Source organism: Spermophilus citellus (genome assembly GCF_964194105.1).
Source record: "Spermophilus citellus genome assembly, chromosome: 1".
In the NCBI taxonomy this organism is placed as follows: domain Eukaryota; kingdom Metazoa; phylum Chordata; class Mammalia; order Rodentia; family Sciuridae; genus Spermophilus; species Spermophilus citellus.
In genome coordinates, this window is record NC_138182.1 from 74,185,112 (window position 1) to 74,206,447 (window position 21,336).

Genomic DNA, 21,336 nt, shown 5'->3' on the forward strand with positions numbered 1-21,336 from the left:
TTATCCCCTCTATTCTATTATTTAGTGTATTTGTGTTTATCTTGTTTATTTATTTATTTGTGGTACTAGGGATTGCCACATTCCCAGCATTTTTTATTTTTTATTTTGAGACAGGATCTCACTAGGTTTCTTATACTCTCACTAAGTTACTCAGGCTGGTTTCAAAAGTGCCATCCTTCCACTTCCTATTCCTGAGCCATTGGGATGACAGGCATGCACTAACACACCTGATTATGTTTGTTTGTTTGTTTGTTTGTATTAGAGTCTTGTGAATATACATAATGGAGAGATTCCCTGTGGTATATTCATATATGGACATGAGAAACTTATGTCAAATTCATTCTGCTTTTCTTCCCTTATCCTATCTCTTCTCCCTTACCCCTAGCCCCCTTCATCTAATCCATGGGTCTTTCTTCTTCTTTAATGGAATCCTCCTCCCCCCCACCCACAGCTTTTTCCTTTCTTTCTCACTTTCCCTTTTTTTCCCTATTATTTTGGACTAGCTTTCACATGTCAGAGAAAACTTTTGACCTTTGACTTTTCAAACCTAGTTTATTTCACCTAGCATGATAGTTTCCAGTTCCATCCACTTACCAGAAAATGCCATAATTTTGTTGTTCTTTATGGCTTACTAATACTCTGTTATGTTTAGTTACTACATTTTCTTTAGGAATAACCCAATCAGCTAATGGGCAAAAGATCTAAACATATACTTCTCAAATGAAGACATTTAAGTGGCCAACAAATATATGAACACATGCTCAACATCTCTAGCAATAAGGGAGATGCAAGTCAAAATTACACTGAGATTTCATCTCACTTCTGTTAAAATTGACATCATCAAGCATACAAGTAATAATAAGTTTGGGGAAGAATATGGGGGGTACACTCAAACACTGTTGTTGGAATTGCAAATTAGCACAGCCTCTCATGAAACTATGAAGGTTTCTCAAAAAACACTATGAATGTCATATGATCCAGCTTCCCACTCTTTGGAATATATCCAAAAGATCTAAATTCAGCACACCATAGGGAAATAGGCTCACAGTATAATAGCCAAGTTTGTAATAGCCAAGCACAGTTTGTAATAGCCAATCTATGGGGAATAAACCAAGGTAACCTTCAAGAGATGAATGTTAAGGAAATGTGATATATATACACAACTGGGGAGCACTGGGCTGGCTTCCTGTGTTCACAAACCCTCATCCACCAGGACCCCAAGACTGCTGGAGTAGAGCATGTGTCCCTCCCTCTTTGGGGATGAGCTGACTCCATGAGTCACCATCACGAAAGGGCTTCTAGTCCTGGCCACTGATGGGGTTCATCCTGAGAAGCCATTCAGAGCCAGGGGATCACAACACAAATGTAGCCTGCTCCCTGGGCTTGTGGGGTATGCACACAACACAATATCACCATAATACGGGAACCCTGGGCCAGGTCAAAGGGCATTTCATTCCCAGCTCTATTAATAGTCATGAGTAGAGTCTCATTTTCCACAGACTTCGATTTGTACTTTTAATAATTTAGTGAAACATAATCTTCCTGGGGGCTGAAAATGTAGGATCCTATGTGATCCTGAGGATGTTCCCTCCATTTAGGCCCCTGTCATCTTTATTTTGCTCTATTGTCTTATACTTATTTATCTCCCTCCATTTATGCTTATACCCCTCATTTCCATCCTGCCCACAACATTAGAGTGATTTTATTTTGATGCATGTATACCTATGAACCACCACTCTTGAGAATACTCATGTCAATCACCTTAAACTCACCTAGAAAACATTGATAGAATGAGTTCTGTTCAACTATTTTTATCCTTTTCTTCATTTTTCCCTGTCCTCTGCCATTCCTCCTCACTATCCCAATATTTTTGACAAACACAGACCCTACTTAACAGGTGCCACCCTCTCTTGTAACGGCTTTCATGTTCTCTTCCTTTATTTCTCTCTGGCTAGTATGCTTTAACTCTCAGCTTAGGACTAATTCAAGCAAAATCATCCCCCACACCATTTATCTACATTAGCACTTACCAGGGACTCAAAATATAATTATGGGGTCAAAGAAATAAAGGCTGGGTACACAAAGATGACTACAAATATTTTCTCCTGTTCACAAGTAAAAGAAATTTACATGTAGAAAAATAATTTACAATTTAAGCCATAAAGGTGTAGAAACACGCTGAAGTGTGGCCTAAGGAAAGAAACTTTTATTTATCTATTTTTATTAAGAGAACAACAGCCCAAATCAAGGAACAATTCAGAGAACACCACATCTTTAGAGTAGAAAAGAAATTTGTCAGAAGTGTGGACAAACAAAAGGGGCAGAGTGTTCATTGTAAAGGAGTAAAGTACCAGGCACTTTGGAAACCATTAAAGATGCACAGGGCCTGATTGAAACTTACTATTAGGAAGTAGAGAATAATGTAGTGTGTGGATTTTTATGTTTTTATGGTATTGAAAAGTTGTTTTCTTTTTTCTGAGGATTTGTCATTTTATGTTCAGTGGGTGAATTTGTAGATGAATTTTTGGGGTATTTGTTTGCACTGAAGCTAACAACATCCAGTTCTCCCCAAGTGGTTTGTTTGGGTCAGTAGAAGTATTTTCTAAAGAAGTCAGCAGAACACATCTGTATAGCCTAGGTGTTCAGGTGGCTGAGGCCTGGTGGACAATTGGTGTCAGGCTATTCTGGGCACCTTAATGAGACCCCATCTCAAAAGAAAATCAAAAGTACTCTCAGCAGTTGAGAGTGTGCTAAGAATGCAGTGGAATAAATGTGACATAGTTTTCCTGTGCATACATGTGAAAACACCATGGTGAATCTCACCATTGTGTACATCCACAAAAATGGCATCCTGATTAGAATAAGATATAGCCCATATGATTATATAATAATACTAAAATGAATTTGCCTGTCAAAAAAAAGTATGCACAAGTCATTGATTTTAGTACAAAGTACCACATTATAAATAATAATTATGCAGGTAATGTTTAAATTCAATTTATAATTGATAAAATAAATGTTATTGTTATTATTAGTACTAGGCATTTTCATTTTACTCTATGATTGTTCTTCTAACTATTCAAAGTAGTGTAAATAGACTAATACATTTGTTGGCAGAACCATCTTTAATAGTGAAAACAGAAGAAAAGAAAAGCATACTTGATGACCCTGAAAATAAGCAGCCAAAGGTATGCAATCATGTAAACTTCAAACCCATTTTTCATGCTATTTTCCTTGCTTCAACAAATTAGATGAATCCAAATGAAATTGTCTTTCAGAATAGTCTTTTAGTATCCTAAGGTGAATGAAAACTCTACAATATTAAGAAAAGAAATTGATTCTTAAGGTAGCCATACTGTCAAAAATTCAATACAATTCAATGTGATACCAATCAAAACACCAATCATGTTTTTCACAGAATTAGCAAAAACAGTTCTAAAATTCATTTGGAAGAAAAAAGGACTCAAAATGGCCAAATCAATTCCAAGTTAAAAAAGCAATGCTGGAGGCATCACAATACCTGACTTCAAATTATACTACAGAGCTATAGTTAACAAAAAATAATCATGTTGGCATAAAAAAGACACATAGATGAATGGTACAGAGGAGAAGACACAGATAAACCCACACCCATGCAGGCATCTGATCCTGCATCTCAGAGGTTGTAAATTACTACAACCTCTGAGAAAAGACAGCCTTTTAAACAAAAGGTGCTGGGAAAATTGTTTTTCCAAGCATAGAAGGATGTGACTAGAAACTTGTCTCACAGCCTCTCCCCCAGATCAACTCAATAGTGGATCAAAGACCTAGGAATTAGAACAAAACCTATGTAACTTCTGAAAGAAAACATCAGGTCAACACTCCAAGATTTAGGCACAGGCAACTGCTTTCTCACTAGGACCCCTAAAGCTCATAAAATAATGCCCAGAATTAATCAAGGGGATGGCCTCAAATTAAAAAGATTCTGCACAGCAAAGAAAACAATGAGGAATGTGAAAGAAAACCTACAGAATGGGAGAAAATCTTTGCTAGCTACTCTTCTGACAGAGGATTAATACCTAGAATATAGAAAAAAAACTCAAAAAGAATTTACTCCACAAAATTAGAAGAGCCCAATTAGTAAAAGGCCAATGAATTAAACAGACACTTCTCAAAAGAAGAAATAAAATGGCTGACAAATATATGAACAAATGTCCAACATAGTAATAAGGGAAATGCAAATCAAAACTACACTGAGATTTTATTTCATACCAGTCAGAATGGCAGCTGTCAATAATATAAATAATAATAAATGCTGGAGAGGATGTGGAGAAAAGGAGCACTTTATTTTTGGGGGGAGATTGTAAATTACTACAACCTTTATAAAATCAGTATGGAAGCTTCTCCAAAGAATAGGAATATAATCACCACATAACAAAGCTATACCATTCCTAGGTTTATGTCCTAAAGGAACCAAAATATCATACTGTACTGATGAGCACAAGTCGCAATGGTTCACACTTTGGAAACAGCATAGCTATCTGCCACACACACATACTACAAAAATTAATATGGAGGTTCTTCAAAAGACTAGGCCTGGAGCCACCATGTGACACTGCTATACTACTTCTCAGTATTCTTCTAAAGAATTAAAATCACCATACTACAGTGATACATACATGCCATGTTTATAGCAACACAATTCATAATAATCAAACTATGGATCCAGCCTAGGTTTCCATCAGCAGATGAATGGGTGAAGAGAATGTGGTGCACATACACAATGGCATTTGATTCAGCCATAAAGACAAATAAAATCATGTCATTTGCAGGAAAATTAACAAGCTAGTGACCATTATGTTAAGTGAAATAAGTTACTCTCAGAAAATCAAGGGGTATATTTTTGCTCTCATGTATGAAAGCTAGAGGAAAAAAAGGAAAAGAAAAGTGAGGGGAAAATCTCATGGAAATTAAAGAAAGGTCCTTAGAGGAAAAAGTTAGGTGAGGAGGGAGAGGAGAAGTGCTGGGGAGCAATACTAATCAAATTATATTGTTATATTTGACATATGTATGATTGTGTAACAAATCCCATCATTATATACAACTATAGTACACCAATAAAAAGTGTGGGGGAAAAATCAAAGTGGAAGAGACTTTCCAATTTCCCATGTATACATTAGTTTTACTCCCACGTAGATAATGGGGCTAATTGCTAATATATCCTGCTATAGTTATGGAAAGTGAAATCTGTATTTGAGTAAGCTCCTTCACCCTTGATATCCCAGGATCCAAATGAGAAAAGAACATCCAATGACAATGAGAGAGAAAGTGCTCAATGCAACAAGGGGAAATCTTCCTACTGTTACTGAGGCCCAGAATGCCACATCCCTAATCCTGGCTGTTTAATATAAAATCCAAGGAGTAAATATTGAACAGAGCACATCTTGTGTCAACTTTTATTAATTTCTTCCAGTCATATAGGGTATGCAAATATTAGGTAGCAAAGAGTGGACAAAAATAAAAGCACAGAATGAAGAATTGTTCTTTTTGCAGTTTTGAAAAAAGTTGTTTGTTCAACTCAAACAGAAATGACAAAAATTCAATGATATTGTATAAAATTAAAAACCAAAAAGATTATTAAGAACTAATGTCATGATGACCAAACTAAATCGATTAATGAAATCAGTGATGAGAACAAAATCTTAATTCTTCTTACTAAAAAGTAACTATTATCCTTGGTCTTTCATTAAAGGTGGAAATAACAAGGAAGAAGTATAAAATTAATCAGATGGAAGTGTCACAAATCCTGCATCATAGTGAGGAGGACACTGATAACAATGGTGATGAATTCATTGAACAAAGAAAGAACAGAAATGCTGATCTCCAAAGGTATTTTCTTAAGAAAAATGAAGAACATGATGGGTAAGGCAAAGGCAGTACTCCCAGTAGTAATTAAGCCATTAGATGCCATTTTTCATATATATATTGACACATTTATTTTAAAATGATAATCAAGTTTGGCAATTATGAGGGTAAATACATTCTTCTGTCCTGTTGATAAATGAAATTTGTCAGTACTTTTGCAAGGGTGATTTATTTACATGCACCAAAATTTCAAATATTATTCCATAAATCTACCAGCTTCACTTCTGTTACTTATCTTTCTGGAACAAGAAAACATGATTTACAAATGTACATGAACACATTTGTTGAAGATATGAATTCTACATCATACAAAATGTACAAAGGTGAATGTATCTGATATATGCAACAACGTGTCCATTGAAGACATGCAGTGCATATGCTGAGAACATTTATGGAAACAGTATATATTAAATGTGTATTAAGAGCATTCAGTGTGGCATTGTCATATCAAATAGGGGTTAGTTTAAATTGTCTTCAATAATGAAAAAGTTAAATTTTCATATCTATAAAATAATCAACCACACAAGCACTTAAAATGAGACTAGCTCTCTAGTGTACTGTTTATTTCACAAGTAAAGTATATTTAAGGCAGTTATTTTAATGACACTTCTTAATCCTGATTTTGTTTTTGTACTCACTTTGAGTTACAAAAAGAAGCTGCCTGCTGCACTGGCACTCTGCCTTGTTACAGTAGTGCTACTCACCAGTAGATTTGGGGTACCTGTTTCCAATTCCCAAGTGCTCAAATAATGAATCATCAGATTAATCTGAATATTGTGAATGCATTGCACATGGGGGTCAATGTTTCATCAATACTTTATTATATTGGGTAAAATCTATTAAAACTTCTATCAAATCTTCAATATACTGAAGTAGGAGTTGGCAAACTTTTTCTGCAAAGAGACAGTAAATATTTTAGTCTTTGTGGACAAGAGCATCTTTGTGACTATAGTCTGAAACACATTATAGTCACATCTGGATGGGTATGGAGTGCATTTCACTAAAACTTTTTTTAATAAGAGAATGTAAATACGTCTATGGGAAGTATTTGCTCAGCATGCCCTTGACTCTGGGTTTTATTCCCAGCACCACAAAACAATAGAACTTTCTTTAGAAAAATATGCAAAATGATGGATTGGGCCCACAGGCACTAATTTGTTGACTTTTGTGCTAAATTCAAGATTAGCTAATGAAGTGAATCTTCCTTGTAAAGGTCAATTGCATCTATGTCATCATCTTTTTTAAAGATAATATATTGGAGCATGCATCCCACCACATTTTTCAACAGAGACTTAACATACAACTTAAAATGTTTGAGTTTATACATTAAATTTTGCTATCTTTTTATTACTTATATTTTATTACTTTATATTAAATATGTATATTAATATACATAATAACTTTGTATTTGCATACTACAAAATATCCTAGAAATAGAAGATTTGCTTTAAGCAAGAATTAGTGCCCTTGAAATATTTTGTCTTTTTCTATGGTGATTATCTATCTGTATGAGCAAATGGTAATCAGCTTATGTAATATATTTCTAAAATATATTAAGGGTTATTTTAGTTTAGTTTATAGTTTTATGAACTAATGATTTAATAACTTAGTGTGTTTTGATGGCACATACGTAAATGAAAAAAAATTAATGCGTCACAAACATACTATGAAATCATTATGTGAGGATTGAAAAATGCAGTTAAATTAAATAGTTCATAGCCATCTATGCCACTTAGCTAGGAGGTTATAGAAAGAAGTATCTGTACTCACTGAGCTACATTCCTTTTCCCTTTGTTTATTTTTTTCTATATTATTTGTTCTCTGTAATTCCAGGAATAGAGCCCAGGACTTTAAGCATACTAGGTGAGCCCGCTGCTACCATTGTGCTACATCCCCAGACCTCCATTCGTGTTTGAACTCCAATATTTTCACCCAGCCTTTCCTCCAAAATTGTTTTTCCCAATTTTCCCTCCAATTTTCACTTGCATATATCTAGAAACAATTTCTTCCATACAATCTTACTTACCCTATTAGCAATATTGGACCCCATGGAAACCTCCTCTAGCACACTTTTTTCACCTGACTTTCAGGATGTTCCTCATCCCCCTGGGTTTTCTCCCACCTTTTGTGACCCTCCAGCCTAGTCTGTTTATTTGTTTCTCTAAATACTCAGCTAATGGGTCTCCTTCTCTCTTTGTAAATCCTCTTTCCATTGATTCTTATCACAGTGGACCAGTTAGACCAAGTTAGATTGTGATTTCTCTGCTCACAGCATTTTAGTGGCCCCCATTTCACTTGGAATCCATGTAAAAACTCTTCCTAATATGTACCAGATATGTCATTCTTCTCACCACACCAAGCCCACTGCCATCTTCTAGTATCTTTGACTAGGACAGATAGGATTGAGCCAGGACGGGTGCCGCCACCATCAGGTCATCCAGGCGTGGGGAGAGGCAGGTGCTTGGTCCCTCACATCCTGGGTGAGCCAGTGGGAAGTCGCTGTGGGAGCTCCAGGTGTCTGCCAGGTAGAGACCGAGGCTTGTCCCAATGGGGCCCCCAGCATCCTCTGGCTTGGTGCCTGAGGAGCCCAGAGGGCTCAGAAGCTTACTGGGCTCCACTTCTCATCATGCTCTCAGTCAGTCAATACTTCTTGTGTAAAGAAGAGAGAATAATGTAGTTTAGGACAAAGAAAGGGAATGCTCTGAATGTCAGTGCTGCTAACAGTTTGACAAAGATGAAAACAAGTGACTTTAACATGGAATAGTTTCAATACATTGTCACCATGAAACCCGGACTTCAAATGATAATTGTAGAAAACTCCTTAGAGAATTTTTCTAGAAAAAATGGAAAAGTGAACAATGACTAAAGAAGAAGTCGAATTAGAGAGTTAAAAAAAATTACAAGATTTCAATGTATTTCATATGCCCTTAGAAATGATTCATTAGAGGACAGGCTTATTCAGTTAACTGAGTTTGCATATCCAATATTAGAAAGCTTCATAGGGTTCCATTGAAGATTTATAGTAAATTGTCTTACAAATATCTATGAATTATCTATACAATTCAATTATAAAATTGTAAATTCTAATGGTCCTTAGAATTTCTATTTACTTGTACATTTTCTATAATAAGGGTGGTTATTCATTGAGTTTTGGTTCAATATTGGATATCCTAATGTAATTGAACATGCAAATGATGACCCAAAATTTCAACTATCATAGATAGAGTTTTAAAAACTTATGTAGTAGAAAACATCCAAATATAGATATATAGGAAATATAGATCATACTCAAGAGAGTGTAATCATGCCTTCTGCCTTGACAGTATCATCAGGCATTGCTATGATTCTTTTATAGTACTCTAAAATATCATGGGTATTAAAATAGTAAGTACTTAGAATCTGTGTGCTGTGTTTGTGTACAATACAAAAGTAAAATATTGACCAAAGAGTTCAGATTATTCCTTTTGGATTATGAAGTTTTAAAGTATCAGAACCTTGTTTCCCTGTTCCAACAACACAATTGAATATGCATTATGTGCTCTCTTGGTTGCATGCTTGAGTAAATCATTGAATAGATGAATGATGCATGATGATGAATTTGATGAAGAAAAAATAAACCTTTAATTTATTGAAACTAGATTTCCAAAATTGCCAAGGTATATAGTCATTTTATTTTTTAAATAATGGCAAAATGCAGAAATTATTATTTACAATTATATCCAGATACAGAGTGATAATATAGATTGTCTTTTATTATTTCTTTCAAACACTTGATGAGGAATATTGCTTTCATAATTTGCCACTAACCAGATGCATGGATTTTGGGAAGTTATTTGGCCTTTCTTTGACTAGTTTCTTTTTTTATAAAATACCTAATGTTATCTACCTCAGATAATTGTTGGGAGAATGAGAATTATACCAAGTTTGGCTTATGTACATCGCTTAGAATTATGTACAGTCATTTCACTGTATGTCCTGAAATAAGAACCTATAATTATTGCAACAGGGTTCCCCTCCTACAAGGATTTAAGTCATCTTTTACAAATGGGGTTTAGTAAGTTATATGAGTTTTATTTTTTTGAAAATGACAATAACAAAACACTATCACATTTCTATCAAATAAGGCAAGTGCTATTATTCATTTTGCTTTTACTGTCAGAAGGTGTAATCTAAATTTAATTATTTGTTTTGAGACTATTAGTAGTAGTGTTCTTGATTTATTAATGCTGTTCTTTTTGTTTACACTTGAATACCCATTGTGGAAACTGATCATAAAATTTATGGGTACATGAAGTAAATTAAAAATATAGAGATTTTGTGTATTAAAAAATAATAGTCTTATTGCATTTTACATATTTGGTGTTTGAAAGAATATTATGTGTTTCATTCTTTCTTTTTCTCATTTAGGCACACAGAGAAAACATCTAATGAAAAGAGCAAGGTATTGTTACAAATAACACGAGATAATATTTTATTGAAAAAGTGCATTATTAAGTGGTACAATATGAAAATATAAATTTAAAATATATTGTAAAAAGTAAAGTGAAAGAATAGAACATTTTTGTTATGTACAGACTTTGAAAATGAGTGAGACAAAATAAACTTTGATAAAGGTTTTCTTTTGTCAGAAATCAGTTCTTTGAAAAACTACATGTGGTAGATAATTGTCACCCGTATGTATTGAGTATATGTTATATGTATTTGGTGTAAATTTTGATATTGGATTATTGTTTTATAGGTCAAAAAAGAAATAAATGCTATGGAAGACCTTGATGAACCACAGCCAACTGTAATAGCCTCAACAGCTTTTCAAGTGACGTGCCCTAATTATAGGGATATTTGGGCATATGTTGAAAAACCAAGTAGGTCATATGAAGGTAGAACCTTTGCATAATGATGTATACTATAGTAATAGATGCACACATTACTTAGCTCTGAACCATAGAACACTGATGTGTTCCAGTATTGTTCATTTCAGAAAGGTGCTTTGCAGTAAAATATAATGAGAAGTGTTATACACTCTCAAGTACACCCCTGGATCATCCCCACTGCACTTTTCTTTGTGAATGGCACCCACTCCTTTTGTTGGCTCTGTTGCTCCCTTGGGCCTGAAGGATGATCAGATCAGCTTACCATTATCTCTCCCTGAATTCTGTAGTAACCTTAGATATCCTTTCCCTGCTACACACTTCCTAAAACTGTGTTCTTCTCTGCAACCAAATCATACTTTTTTAAAAAAAATTCAGTTCTGATATTGCTTACCCCTTTCTTAAAACCCAAGTACTACTTCTCTTTGCTATAAGATTAAAGACCTCAAGCCTCTAGCTTTCTCCTGTGTCTGGATCCCAATCACTAAAATGTTTCTTCTTACAATACAGCTTTTTGTTTTCAAAAGATTTAATGAGGCATTATTGACATAAGGTAAACTGCACATATAAAAATGTGCAACTTGACAAGTTTTGACCTATATATTAAACACATGTTGAATCACCATAATCCAGATAGTTAAGAAATCCTGTAAAAGTCTTCACATGTCCCTTTATATGCCCTTAATAAGATACTGCCAAATTATTTTTCAACATATTTGGACCATTTCCATGCTCATCAACATGGATTAGTGGGGTGGTAATCATAGTCAAGTAGGGTGTGCTTGGAGAAGGTAGGTCACTTGGGGACTCCCTGTTGAGTGGCGCTCTCACTGCTTCCTGGTGGGTGGCCATGTTCTGAACTACTTTCCTTTACCAAGTCTTTCTGCCATGATGTTCTGCCTCACCTTGGGCCCAGAGCTGTGGAGTCAGCTGGGTATGGACTGTGACTTCTGAAACCCTGAGCCCCAAATACGTTTTCCCTTCTCTACATTGTTCAGGTCACTTTGTGTCACAGTGAGAAAAGCTAAGTAAAACAATTCCCAGGCATTTTATTTTTTTTTAATTTTAATGGGATAGTTTTCATGATTTCTTTCTTAGCAGAATTATGTTTCGTGTACAGAAAAGCTGTTGATTAATGATTGTTGATCTTGTTACCAGCTCTAGAAGTCCTCTTGTGGAGTTTTGGGGGGTTTTCTAGATATAGGATGATGTCAATAGCAAAAAGATAATTTGAATTCTTCTTTTCCTATTAATAGCCCTGTAATGTCCTTCTCTTGCCTGATTTTCTGCCTTAGTTTCAAAAAGTATATAGAATAGGATTGACATATTTTCTTTGATACTGATTTTAGAGAAAATGCTTTCCATTTTTTTCTACAGTATAATGTTGGCTTTGGTTTTGAGATTTATGATCTTTATAATGTTGTAGTAAGTTTTCTCTATGCCTAGTTTCTCTAACATTTTTCATATGAATAGGTGCTAAATTTTATCAAAGCCTTTTCTGAATCCGTTGAGATATTCATATGATTCTTATCCTTCATTCTATTTATGTGATGAATTACATTTATTGATTTGCCTATGTTGAACCAACCTTACATTCCTGGGATAAAAGCAACTTTTCCATGGTATGTTAACTTCTTGATGTGTTTTTGAATGTTGTTTGCTAATATTTCATTAAGAATTTTTACATGTATTTTCATCAGGGATATTGTTCTGTAATTTTCTTTCCTGAATATGTCAGGATTATACTGGCTCCATAGATATTTGGGAGTATTCCCTTTCCCTTTAAGTTTTATAGAAGAGGCTGACAAAGATTGGTGTTAGTTCTTCACTAAAGGTCTGTTAGAACTCAGCCAGGATTCTATCTGGTCCTGGATATGCCTTTGTTGGAAGGCTATTCATTGCGGTTTCAATTTCATTACTTTATATTGATCTGTTTTGGGTTCTGATGTCTTCCTGGTGTAATTTTGGCAGCTCATATATGTCTAGAAATTTGTCAAGGTTTCTAGATCTTCCAGTTTATTACAGTACAAACTTTAAAAATAGTTCCTAATGATCCTCTGGATTTCAGAAATATTGCTAATGGTATCTCATTTTTCATCTACAATTTTGTTGATTTGTCTCCTTTTTTTGTCAGTTTGGCTAATGGTTTATTGACCTTATTTATCTTTTGAAAAAGCTGACTTTGTTTCATTGGTCCTATGTCTTTTTTATTCTCAATTAATTTTAATCTAATCTTGATTATTTCCTACATGCTACTTATTTGGGAATTAGCTTATTCTTCCTTTTCTAAGACCTTGAAAGTTGGAATATTAGATTATTTATTTGGAAACTTTCTATTTTCTTAGTGAAGGCACTCAGTACTATGAATTTTTTCAAAACCAACTTCATGATGTCCCAGAGATATATGTTGTATTTCTGATTTGTTTCCAAATATTTCTTTCTTTATTCTTTCTTTTCTTTTATAATCTACTCCTCTTTTAAAAGAGTATTTGTTCTATTTATGTGATTTCTCTTATTTTTCTTGCTATTGTTTCATTTCATTGTGATCTCATAGAATGCATAGAATTATATGAGGTTTTTACATATTTGCAATGAATTACAAAGATTCATTGAAAGATTCTATGCACTTCTGGGAAGATAGTGAATTCAGCTATTTTGTGGTGAAATATTCTGTAGTTATTAGGTATATTTCAATTATACTATTATTTATGTCAAAATGTCTATTTTTACCCTTGTATGTCCTATCTATTGGTGACAAGGATGTTTTGAAATTCCCTAGTGTTATTGGGGTCTATCTGATGTTTAATGTCAAGAAGCATTATTTATTTATTTAGGTATATATGACAACAGAATGTATTTTTTTTCATTCTTTTTTTAAAATTTTTTTATTGATTGTTCAAAACATTACAGAGCTCATGATATATCATCTTTCATACATTAGACTCAATTGGGTTTTGAACTCCCATTTTTACCCCAAATACAGATTGCAGAATCACATCTGTTACATACTCAGATTTTTACATAATGGCATATTAGTGACTGTTGTATTCTGCTACCTTTCCTATCCCCTACTATCCCCCCTCCCCTCCCCTCCCCTCCCATCTTCCCTCTCTACCTCCTCTGCTGTTGTTCAATTCTCTCCCCTTTTTATTCCCCTCCCCCTTGCCCCTCATAACCTCTTATAATTTTGTGTATCATTGAAGGTCTCCTACCATTTCCATATGCTTTCCCTTCTCTCTCCCTTTCTCTCCCCCCATTCGTCTTTGTTTACTGTTAGTCTTTTCCTCATGCTCTTCCTTCCTGTTCTGTTCTTAGTTGCTCTCTTTATATCAAAGAAGACATTTGGCATTTGTTTTTTAGGGCTTGGCTAGCTTCACTTAGCATAATCTGCTCTAATGCCATCCATTTCCCTGCAAATTCTAGATTTTGTCATTTCTTAGTGCTGCATAATACTCCATTGTGTATAGATGCCACATTTTTTTTTATCCATTCATCTATTGAAGGGCATCTAGGTTGGTTCCACAGTCTAGCTATTGTGAATTGTGCTGCTATAATCATTGATGTGGTCGTATCCCTATAGTGCGCTCTTTTAAAGTCCTCAGGGAATAGTCCCGAGAAGGGCGATAGCTGGGTCAAATGGTGGATCCATTCCCAGCTTTCCCAGGAATCTCCATACTGCTTTCCAAATTGGCCTCACCATTTTGCAATCCCACCAGCAGTGTACAAGTGTACCCTTTTCCCCACATCCCCGCCAACACTTATTGTTGTTTGACTTCATAATGGCTGCCAATCTTACTGGAGTGAGATGGTATCTTAGGGTGGTTTTGATTTGCATTTCTCTGATTGCTACAGATGGTGAGCATTTTTTCATGTACTTGTTGATTAATTGTATGTCCTCCTCTGAGAAGTGTCTGTTCAGGTCTTTGGCCCATTTGTTGATTGGGTTATTTGTTATCTTATTGTTTAATTTTTTGAGTTCTTTGTACATTCTGGATATTAGGGCTCTATCTGAGGTGTGGGGGGTAAAAATTTGTTCCCAGGATGTAGGCTCTCTATTTACCTCTTTTATTGTTTCTCTTGCTGAGAAAAAACTTTTTAGTTTGAGTAAGTCCCATTTGTTTATTCTTGTTATTAACTCTTGTGCTATGGGCGTCCTATTAAGGAATTTGGAGCCCGACCCCACTATATGTAGATCGGAGCCAACTTTTTCTTCTATCAGACGCAGTGTCTCTGATTTGATATCTAGCTCCTTGATCCATTTTGAGTTAACTTTTGTGGATGGCGAGAGAAAGGGATTCAATTTCATTTTGTTGCATATGTATTTTAATTCATTGTACACAATCGCAGTATGACTTTTCATTTCTCTGGTTGTACGTGATGTAGCATCGCAACATAAGTGCAGTCATACATGTACCTAGGGTGACGATGACCATCTCATTATCCCATGCCCCCTCACCTTCCCTCCCTCCCATTTGCCCAAAATTCCTCCATTTTTCCCATACACCTCCCCACCTCCCATTAAGGATCAGCATTCACCTATTAGAGAGAACATTCAGCCTTTGGTTTTTTAGGATTGGCTTACTTTGCTTAGCATGGTATTCTCCAACTCCATCCATTTACCTGCAAATGCCATAATTTTATTCTCTTTTAATGAGGAGTAATATTCTATTGTGTATGTATACCACAATTTCTTTATACATTCGTCGTCTATCTAGGTTGGTGCCATAGTTAAGCTATTGTGAATTGAGTTGCTATAAATATTGATGTGGCTGCTTTACTATACTCTGCTGATTTAAAGAAGCATTGTTTTATGTAATTAGGTTCACTATCATTTGGGGTATACATACTTTCTGTTGTTATATTTTCTTGTTGAATTGAAATTTTACTAGTATGAAAAGCATTCCTTGTCTTTTATGAATTTTGCTCCAAATCTGCTTTGTCAGATGAGAATAGCTACTCCTGCTTCTTTTAGGAATTTAAGAATGGAAAAATTTTCCAGTAGTTTACATTCAGTCTATGAGTGTCTGTCATGGTTTGGATATGAAGTGTCTCCCACAAGCTCATGTGTGATACAGTGCAAGAAGGTTCAGAAGACAAGATTGAGTTTAAGAGTCTTAACACAATCCATGATTTAATCCCCTGATTGGGATTAACTGTGTGGTAACTGAAAACTGGTAGGGTGGAGGACATGAGAATTGGGGAGTGGCTTTGGGTATATATTGGCAATCAACAAGTGGACTCTTTCTGCTTCCTGATCATAACTTGAGCTGATTCTCTTCAACACATTCTCCCACCATGATATTCAGCCTTGCCCCAAGCCCCAAGGAATGGATCTGGCCTTCTATGGTCTAAAATTTCCAAAACTGTAAGCCCTTCAATAAACTCTTCCTCCTCTACAGTTGTGCTGGTCAGGTCATTTAGTCAGAGCAGCAGAAAAGCAGACTAATACAGTAGCTTTGCATATGAGATGAGTTTCTCACAAACAACATCAGTTGGATCTTGTTTTTGAATCCATTCTACCAATAAGTGTCTTTTAATTAGGGAGTTGAGAATATTTACATCTGGAGTTATGGTTAGAGATATGCTACTTTCTGCCTTTTTCTTTGCTATATTTTATTTTGTCTTGACTTCCAGTAGTTGATTGCTCTTCTATGTGACAACCCACAGAGTTCAAACCTGTGTATGAACGGGTCACCATGCTCTTTGGTTACTTTCAGTTTGCCTCCTAAAAGTGTAATTTGTTTTGAAAAATATCTTTCAGGCCTCTTCTGCTTTTTCATTATGTTTTGGAATTCAGTTAGGCTACATATAAACAGCTTGACCCTTGATCTTGTTTTAATGCTTCATTAGGTCATCTGTCTAGGCTGAATTTTCCACTGTAAGTTGTCTCTACTAGACTTTAAACTAAAGGAGAGCAGAGTTCTCATGTGTTTTATCTGTAGAACTTAGTATAATGGCTTCCATGTCATAGGTACTCTTTACACATTTGTTCAGTGTGTGAGGGAGTACATGGAAAAATGTAGAATCCTTCACAGATGAAAATACTCAAATATTTTATTTCTATCTTGTTTTCTCCATGATGCAGATTCTCATAGCCTACCAAAAATCCAAAATGCAGTTGATTCATGTCAAAGAATAATAGAACCTGAAAAAAGTCACTGTTCACAGTGTTTATTACATACACAAGAAATAGCAAAACTGGAAAATAAACTTTGTGGAATGAAAGAGGAGTTATCAGAAATGGAAAATGCAAACTCTAAGTTAGAGCAGAGAGAAATAAAATGGAAACAAGAACTCTGCCACTTGAGGTATGATACCCTAGATTGAAAGAAGGTTTGAACACTTTTCTTCACACTGAAGATACATAGGGAATTTTTTAATTGCTGACTTACCTGCTGGTATTTTGCAAGGGAGAAAACTACTTATACTTGTAGAATCTGAAATCCTTACAAAAAGGAAACATATGCAAACTATGATTCTTTCTAATAACTAAATTCACGTTATTTTCAATCATAATTTCAATGGCTATATAGAAGGATCACACTATTGATTTAACAAGTGGAATTTGGGATTATTTTTCATTCTTTTTTTGGTATTACAATCAATACTTCACAGAACCTCATTTACAAAAATTATTCCACATTTTTATTGATGCATTCTACTTGTTTAAATGGTGGGATTTTATTACATATTCATGTGTACACACTATATAATAATATAATTTGGTCTGTATTATTCCCTTTTTTTCTTTCCCTCCCCTTCTCCCTCTACTCCAATGAGTTCCTTTGATCTCCCTGAGACCGCCCCACACCTTTCTTTTCCTTTGCCTTTCTAGTTTCCACATGAGAGAAAACATGAAACTTAACCTTACAATTGTGACTTATTTTGATTAAAAAATTGTTCAGTTTCCATCCATTTCCTGCAAATGACATAATTTCATGGAAATTAATTTATATTTCTGTTTAGTTTGAATAATTTTTTCAATATAGAATTATTTGTTTAAAGAAGAATAACTTCATGAAAAGACATTTCATCAATATTTCTAAATTGTTCTCAAGACAGTTTATATTGATTTATAATTCCACCAAAGAGGATAAAATGGCCATTTTTAAAAAAATTTGTTCTAAGTTATACATGACAAAAGAATGCATTTTGACACATTATACACAAATGGAGCACAACTTCTTCCTATGGCTGAACACGGTGTAGAGTCATGCCAGTAATGTAATCATATATGTATATGGAGTAAGAAAGTCCATCTGATTCCACCATTATTCCCAACCCCACAAACCCTCTCCTTTTTTCACTTCCTTCTATACAATCTAAAGTCCCTTCATTCTTCCCCACACATCCATCCCCCATTATGGAATAACATCCACTTAACAGAGAAAACATTTGGCCTTTTGTCTTGGGGGTTTGTCCTATGAAATAGCCATTTTTGTGCACCCCAAAATGTGTTTTTAAATATTTACGCAGGGTTTTTTTTTTCCTTTTTTCTGGTGCTTGGGATCAAACCCAAGGGTTAGTGCAACTAAGTAAGTATGCTCCTATGGAATTACACCCTGGGTTATGGTTTGAATCCTAACATCCATTAAACCAAATGTGAAATGGAAAATAATTATTATTTTTTTAAATTTCTCCCTCATATGTAAACAAAATTTGGTCAAATTTCTATGTTGAAAGGACATATATTCATTATCATTGGACTAAATATTAGGTTGTGCCTTGTTCCAAAGGGGATTTTGAATTGTTTATAAAATACATAATGATAAACAAGCTAAATTGAAAGTGTTATCTAAAAGAAACATTAAAAGTTGTAACAACAGGAACTGGACTCTTTAAATTGGTCTTGCTAATATGCAGACATATGCTATGTGAACAACTTCTGAAAGTTGCATGTTACAATGGCAATCAATTGCAGTGCTTGCTGTTTTATTTCAAGAATATAAAGGCTAAGTACTAGTGACTTAGTCTTTAAAACTCTTTTACTTAATGAAGAATTAGAACAGTGCAAAAATGATCTTTGTTTTGTTTGTTTGTTTGTTTGTTTTGGCAATGCTGGGGATGAAACACAGGGCCCCCAGCAGGCAAGCACTCTGCCATTGATCCACATCCCAGATTCCCCACCCCAAATCATTTCAAACACTCAATTTATGGATCCATATCAAAAGTCCCTTTCCATAGTATCTACTGGAGTTACTAGTAGCAGCCATTTCCCAACTGACAGATCTTTCATTATTAACTTATATGTTTTTTAAAAGTTTGAAGGAGAAATTTAAAAAGGTGAGCTAGAAAGGAAAAGAATCTTAGAACATAGAATTTTTATTAGCCTAATGAGTCAACCTATGAAGAACCAGAACACAAAATGCACATTTGTTTTCTGATAAAATGAATTTTAAGATAACCATATTGAACTGCAGGCATGATTTAAAAAGAAAAGAGAAGAAGTTAAGAGATTTTGATCAGCATTTTGAAAAAATGAATAACCAGTTAAGAGAAAAAGATGAGGAACATAATGAAAAAATTGAATTGAACAAAGAATTTCAACTGTCTTCTGGGACATTAAAAATAGAATTAAAGACTGTAAGAAGTAACTCAAATCAGGTAAATTAGTCTTCAGTATAGCTTCATATCTCTTACTCTATTCATAATATCCCTTTAACGTAATATGTGTGGTCATGTTTCACTTAATTATGGGGACATGATCTGAGAAATGTGTTGTTGGCATTCATTATGCAATCATTGTAGGCATGTGCTTATACAAAATGCCTATATCTTCCACAAACTTCTGGGACCACTATTGAAATATGTAGTCTGTTGTGACTCTCTATTATTTGGGTTTAAACCAAAATTTCATCTCTCCCTAAGATGAAATCATAACATTTATAGCTAAATTCATTTATTGCTTATCTTGGCATCATATAGATAGATGCTCAGCATATGTTTTGAAAAGGTGAGTTGAGTTCAATCAGTAGCATAAATGTTAACTTAGGGAAAATATCATGGGACAAGTTAACTGAGTTTTTAAAAAATTGTTATTTATAATTCTGTTTTATGTTTTAAAGACAATTTTTTCTATGTGACAAATTTACCTGTCATTTTTACAGTTAAAATTTGAGTAATTTATTTGAGATAAAGGTCTGTATAGTTTAATAGATTCCTTGTTTTTAGTAGTTTTTTTTTAAATTTGCAGATACTGCTCTTGATTAAGATTTTAGACTTTCTCCCCACTGCTAATATGAGACCAATACCTTACTGAAATGAATCTTTAGGTGTTAGCCAAACTTAAGGACTCCCAGAGGCAATATATTCTTAAGAATATAGTGTCAGAATTCATAAGATAGAATTCTGTCAAATCATCTTTGCAAATAAAAGGAGAGAGGCATGGCAAAAAATAAAAAGAAATTTTTTTTCTTGAACTATTTTGTGTTGTTTTCAAGTGCTTGTCTCTTTGTGTGAATGTGTTGCATGCATCTGTGAACATACATAGAACAGTATCTAGATCCATCGTGGAAAAGCATAGATAATTTTAAAGCCATATATGTATATTTTTAATGTACCTATTCTGGGGTTGAGGGTGGCATTTTGGTCACATTGGCCTAATTAATGCTCTTAATTCAACTCCATTTGTCAGCAGCAGTCCAATAGTGACTTTCACATTGGCCACATCCAATAATAATTTCCATAATAATTTTCATAGGAATTGATGACTTTCATAATCTCAAAACCCTTGTTACTAACATAACGTTCTAGTTTGGGGCAGTGATTTCACCCTCTTGGTATATTAATATGGAGGTTAGCTTATTATTCCCACCATTCAGTAAGCAGGCAAAGCATAGCCAGCAGAGACCCTAGTTAAGATAGCATTTCCTCATGTAGGAGAAGAGAAACAGTTTTCTCCAAGTAATCTCCTATTTCAGTACAAAAAAAACTTTTGGAGACTATGATATTTCATAATATTTTACTTAGTAATTGATAAGGATGTCATCCCTGATAAATGAGATCAGTTCATTTCCTTTATTTATATTATATTTATATTTATATTTTATATATTATATTTATAGTTATATTATAAAACACAAACCTTCTTTTTATTTTCACAGCAGAGAAATGACTAGTTTGATGGAAGAGCACTAGAAGCAGCTTGCTTACATTTATATTATTCCTTGTTTCAGATTATGATAAAAAGTTAATTGGTGTATGTAAAATGCTTAATTAAGTACAGTGCCTGGATTTATCATTTACCAATAGCTACAATTATAAGAATTGATTGCAAAAATGTTGAAAAAATAGAATACATATAGAATATTTTCAGAAATAGGGAACTTAAAGAACTTTGGGAAATTTCATCTGTCCAAATGTGTGTAGAGCTAAGGCCCTTATTATGAATTGGCTGGCTGTATACATGAGGTATCAGTATCAGAGTGCAAACTTTATTTATTAATTTATTTATTTTAGTTGTTGAAGGACCTTTATTTTATTCATTTATTTATGTGTGGTGCCTAGGATTGAGCCCAGTGCCTCACCCATGCAAGGCAAGCACTCTACTATTGATCCACAAACC

At 34.3% G+C, this 21,336-nt stretch overlaps 1 protein-coding gene across 1 annotated transcript in view; it reads left to right on the forward strand.

Annotated features, from left to right (window-relative positions):
• LOC308640978 (ankyrin repeat domain-containing protein 26-like) overlaps nucleotides 1-21,336 on the forward strand; it is a gene marked incomplete at its 5' end in the record, with an annotated part of 47,494 nt that overhangs the window by 21,848 nt on the left and 4,310 nt on the right. Inside the window, 6 exons of the mRNA XM_081279036.1 lie at nucleotides 3,118-3,188; nucleotides 5,732-5,901; nucleotides 10,312-10,345; nucleotides 10,643-10,766; nucleotides 16,858-17,080; nucleotides 19,193-19,376. Coding sequence (XP_081135162.1) covers nucleotides 3,118-3,188; nucleotides 5,732-5,901; nucleotides 10,312-10,345; nucleotides 10,643-10,766; nucleotides 16,858-17,080; nucleotides 19,193-19,376 — 806 coding nt within the window. The remainder of the gene's footprint in view (nucleotides 1-3,117; nucleotides 3,189-5,731; nucleotides 5,902-10,311; nucleotides 10,346-10,642; nucleotides 10,767-16,857; nucleotides 17,081-19,192; nucleotides 19,377-21,336) is intronic.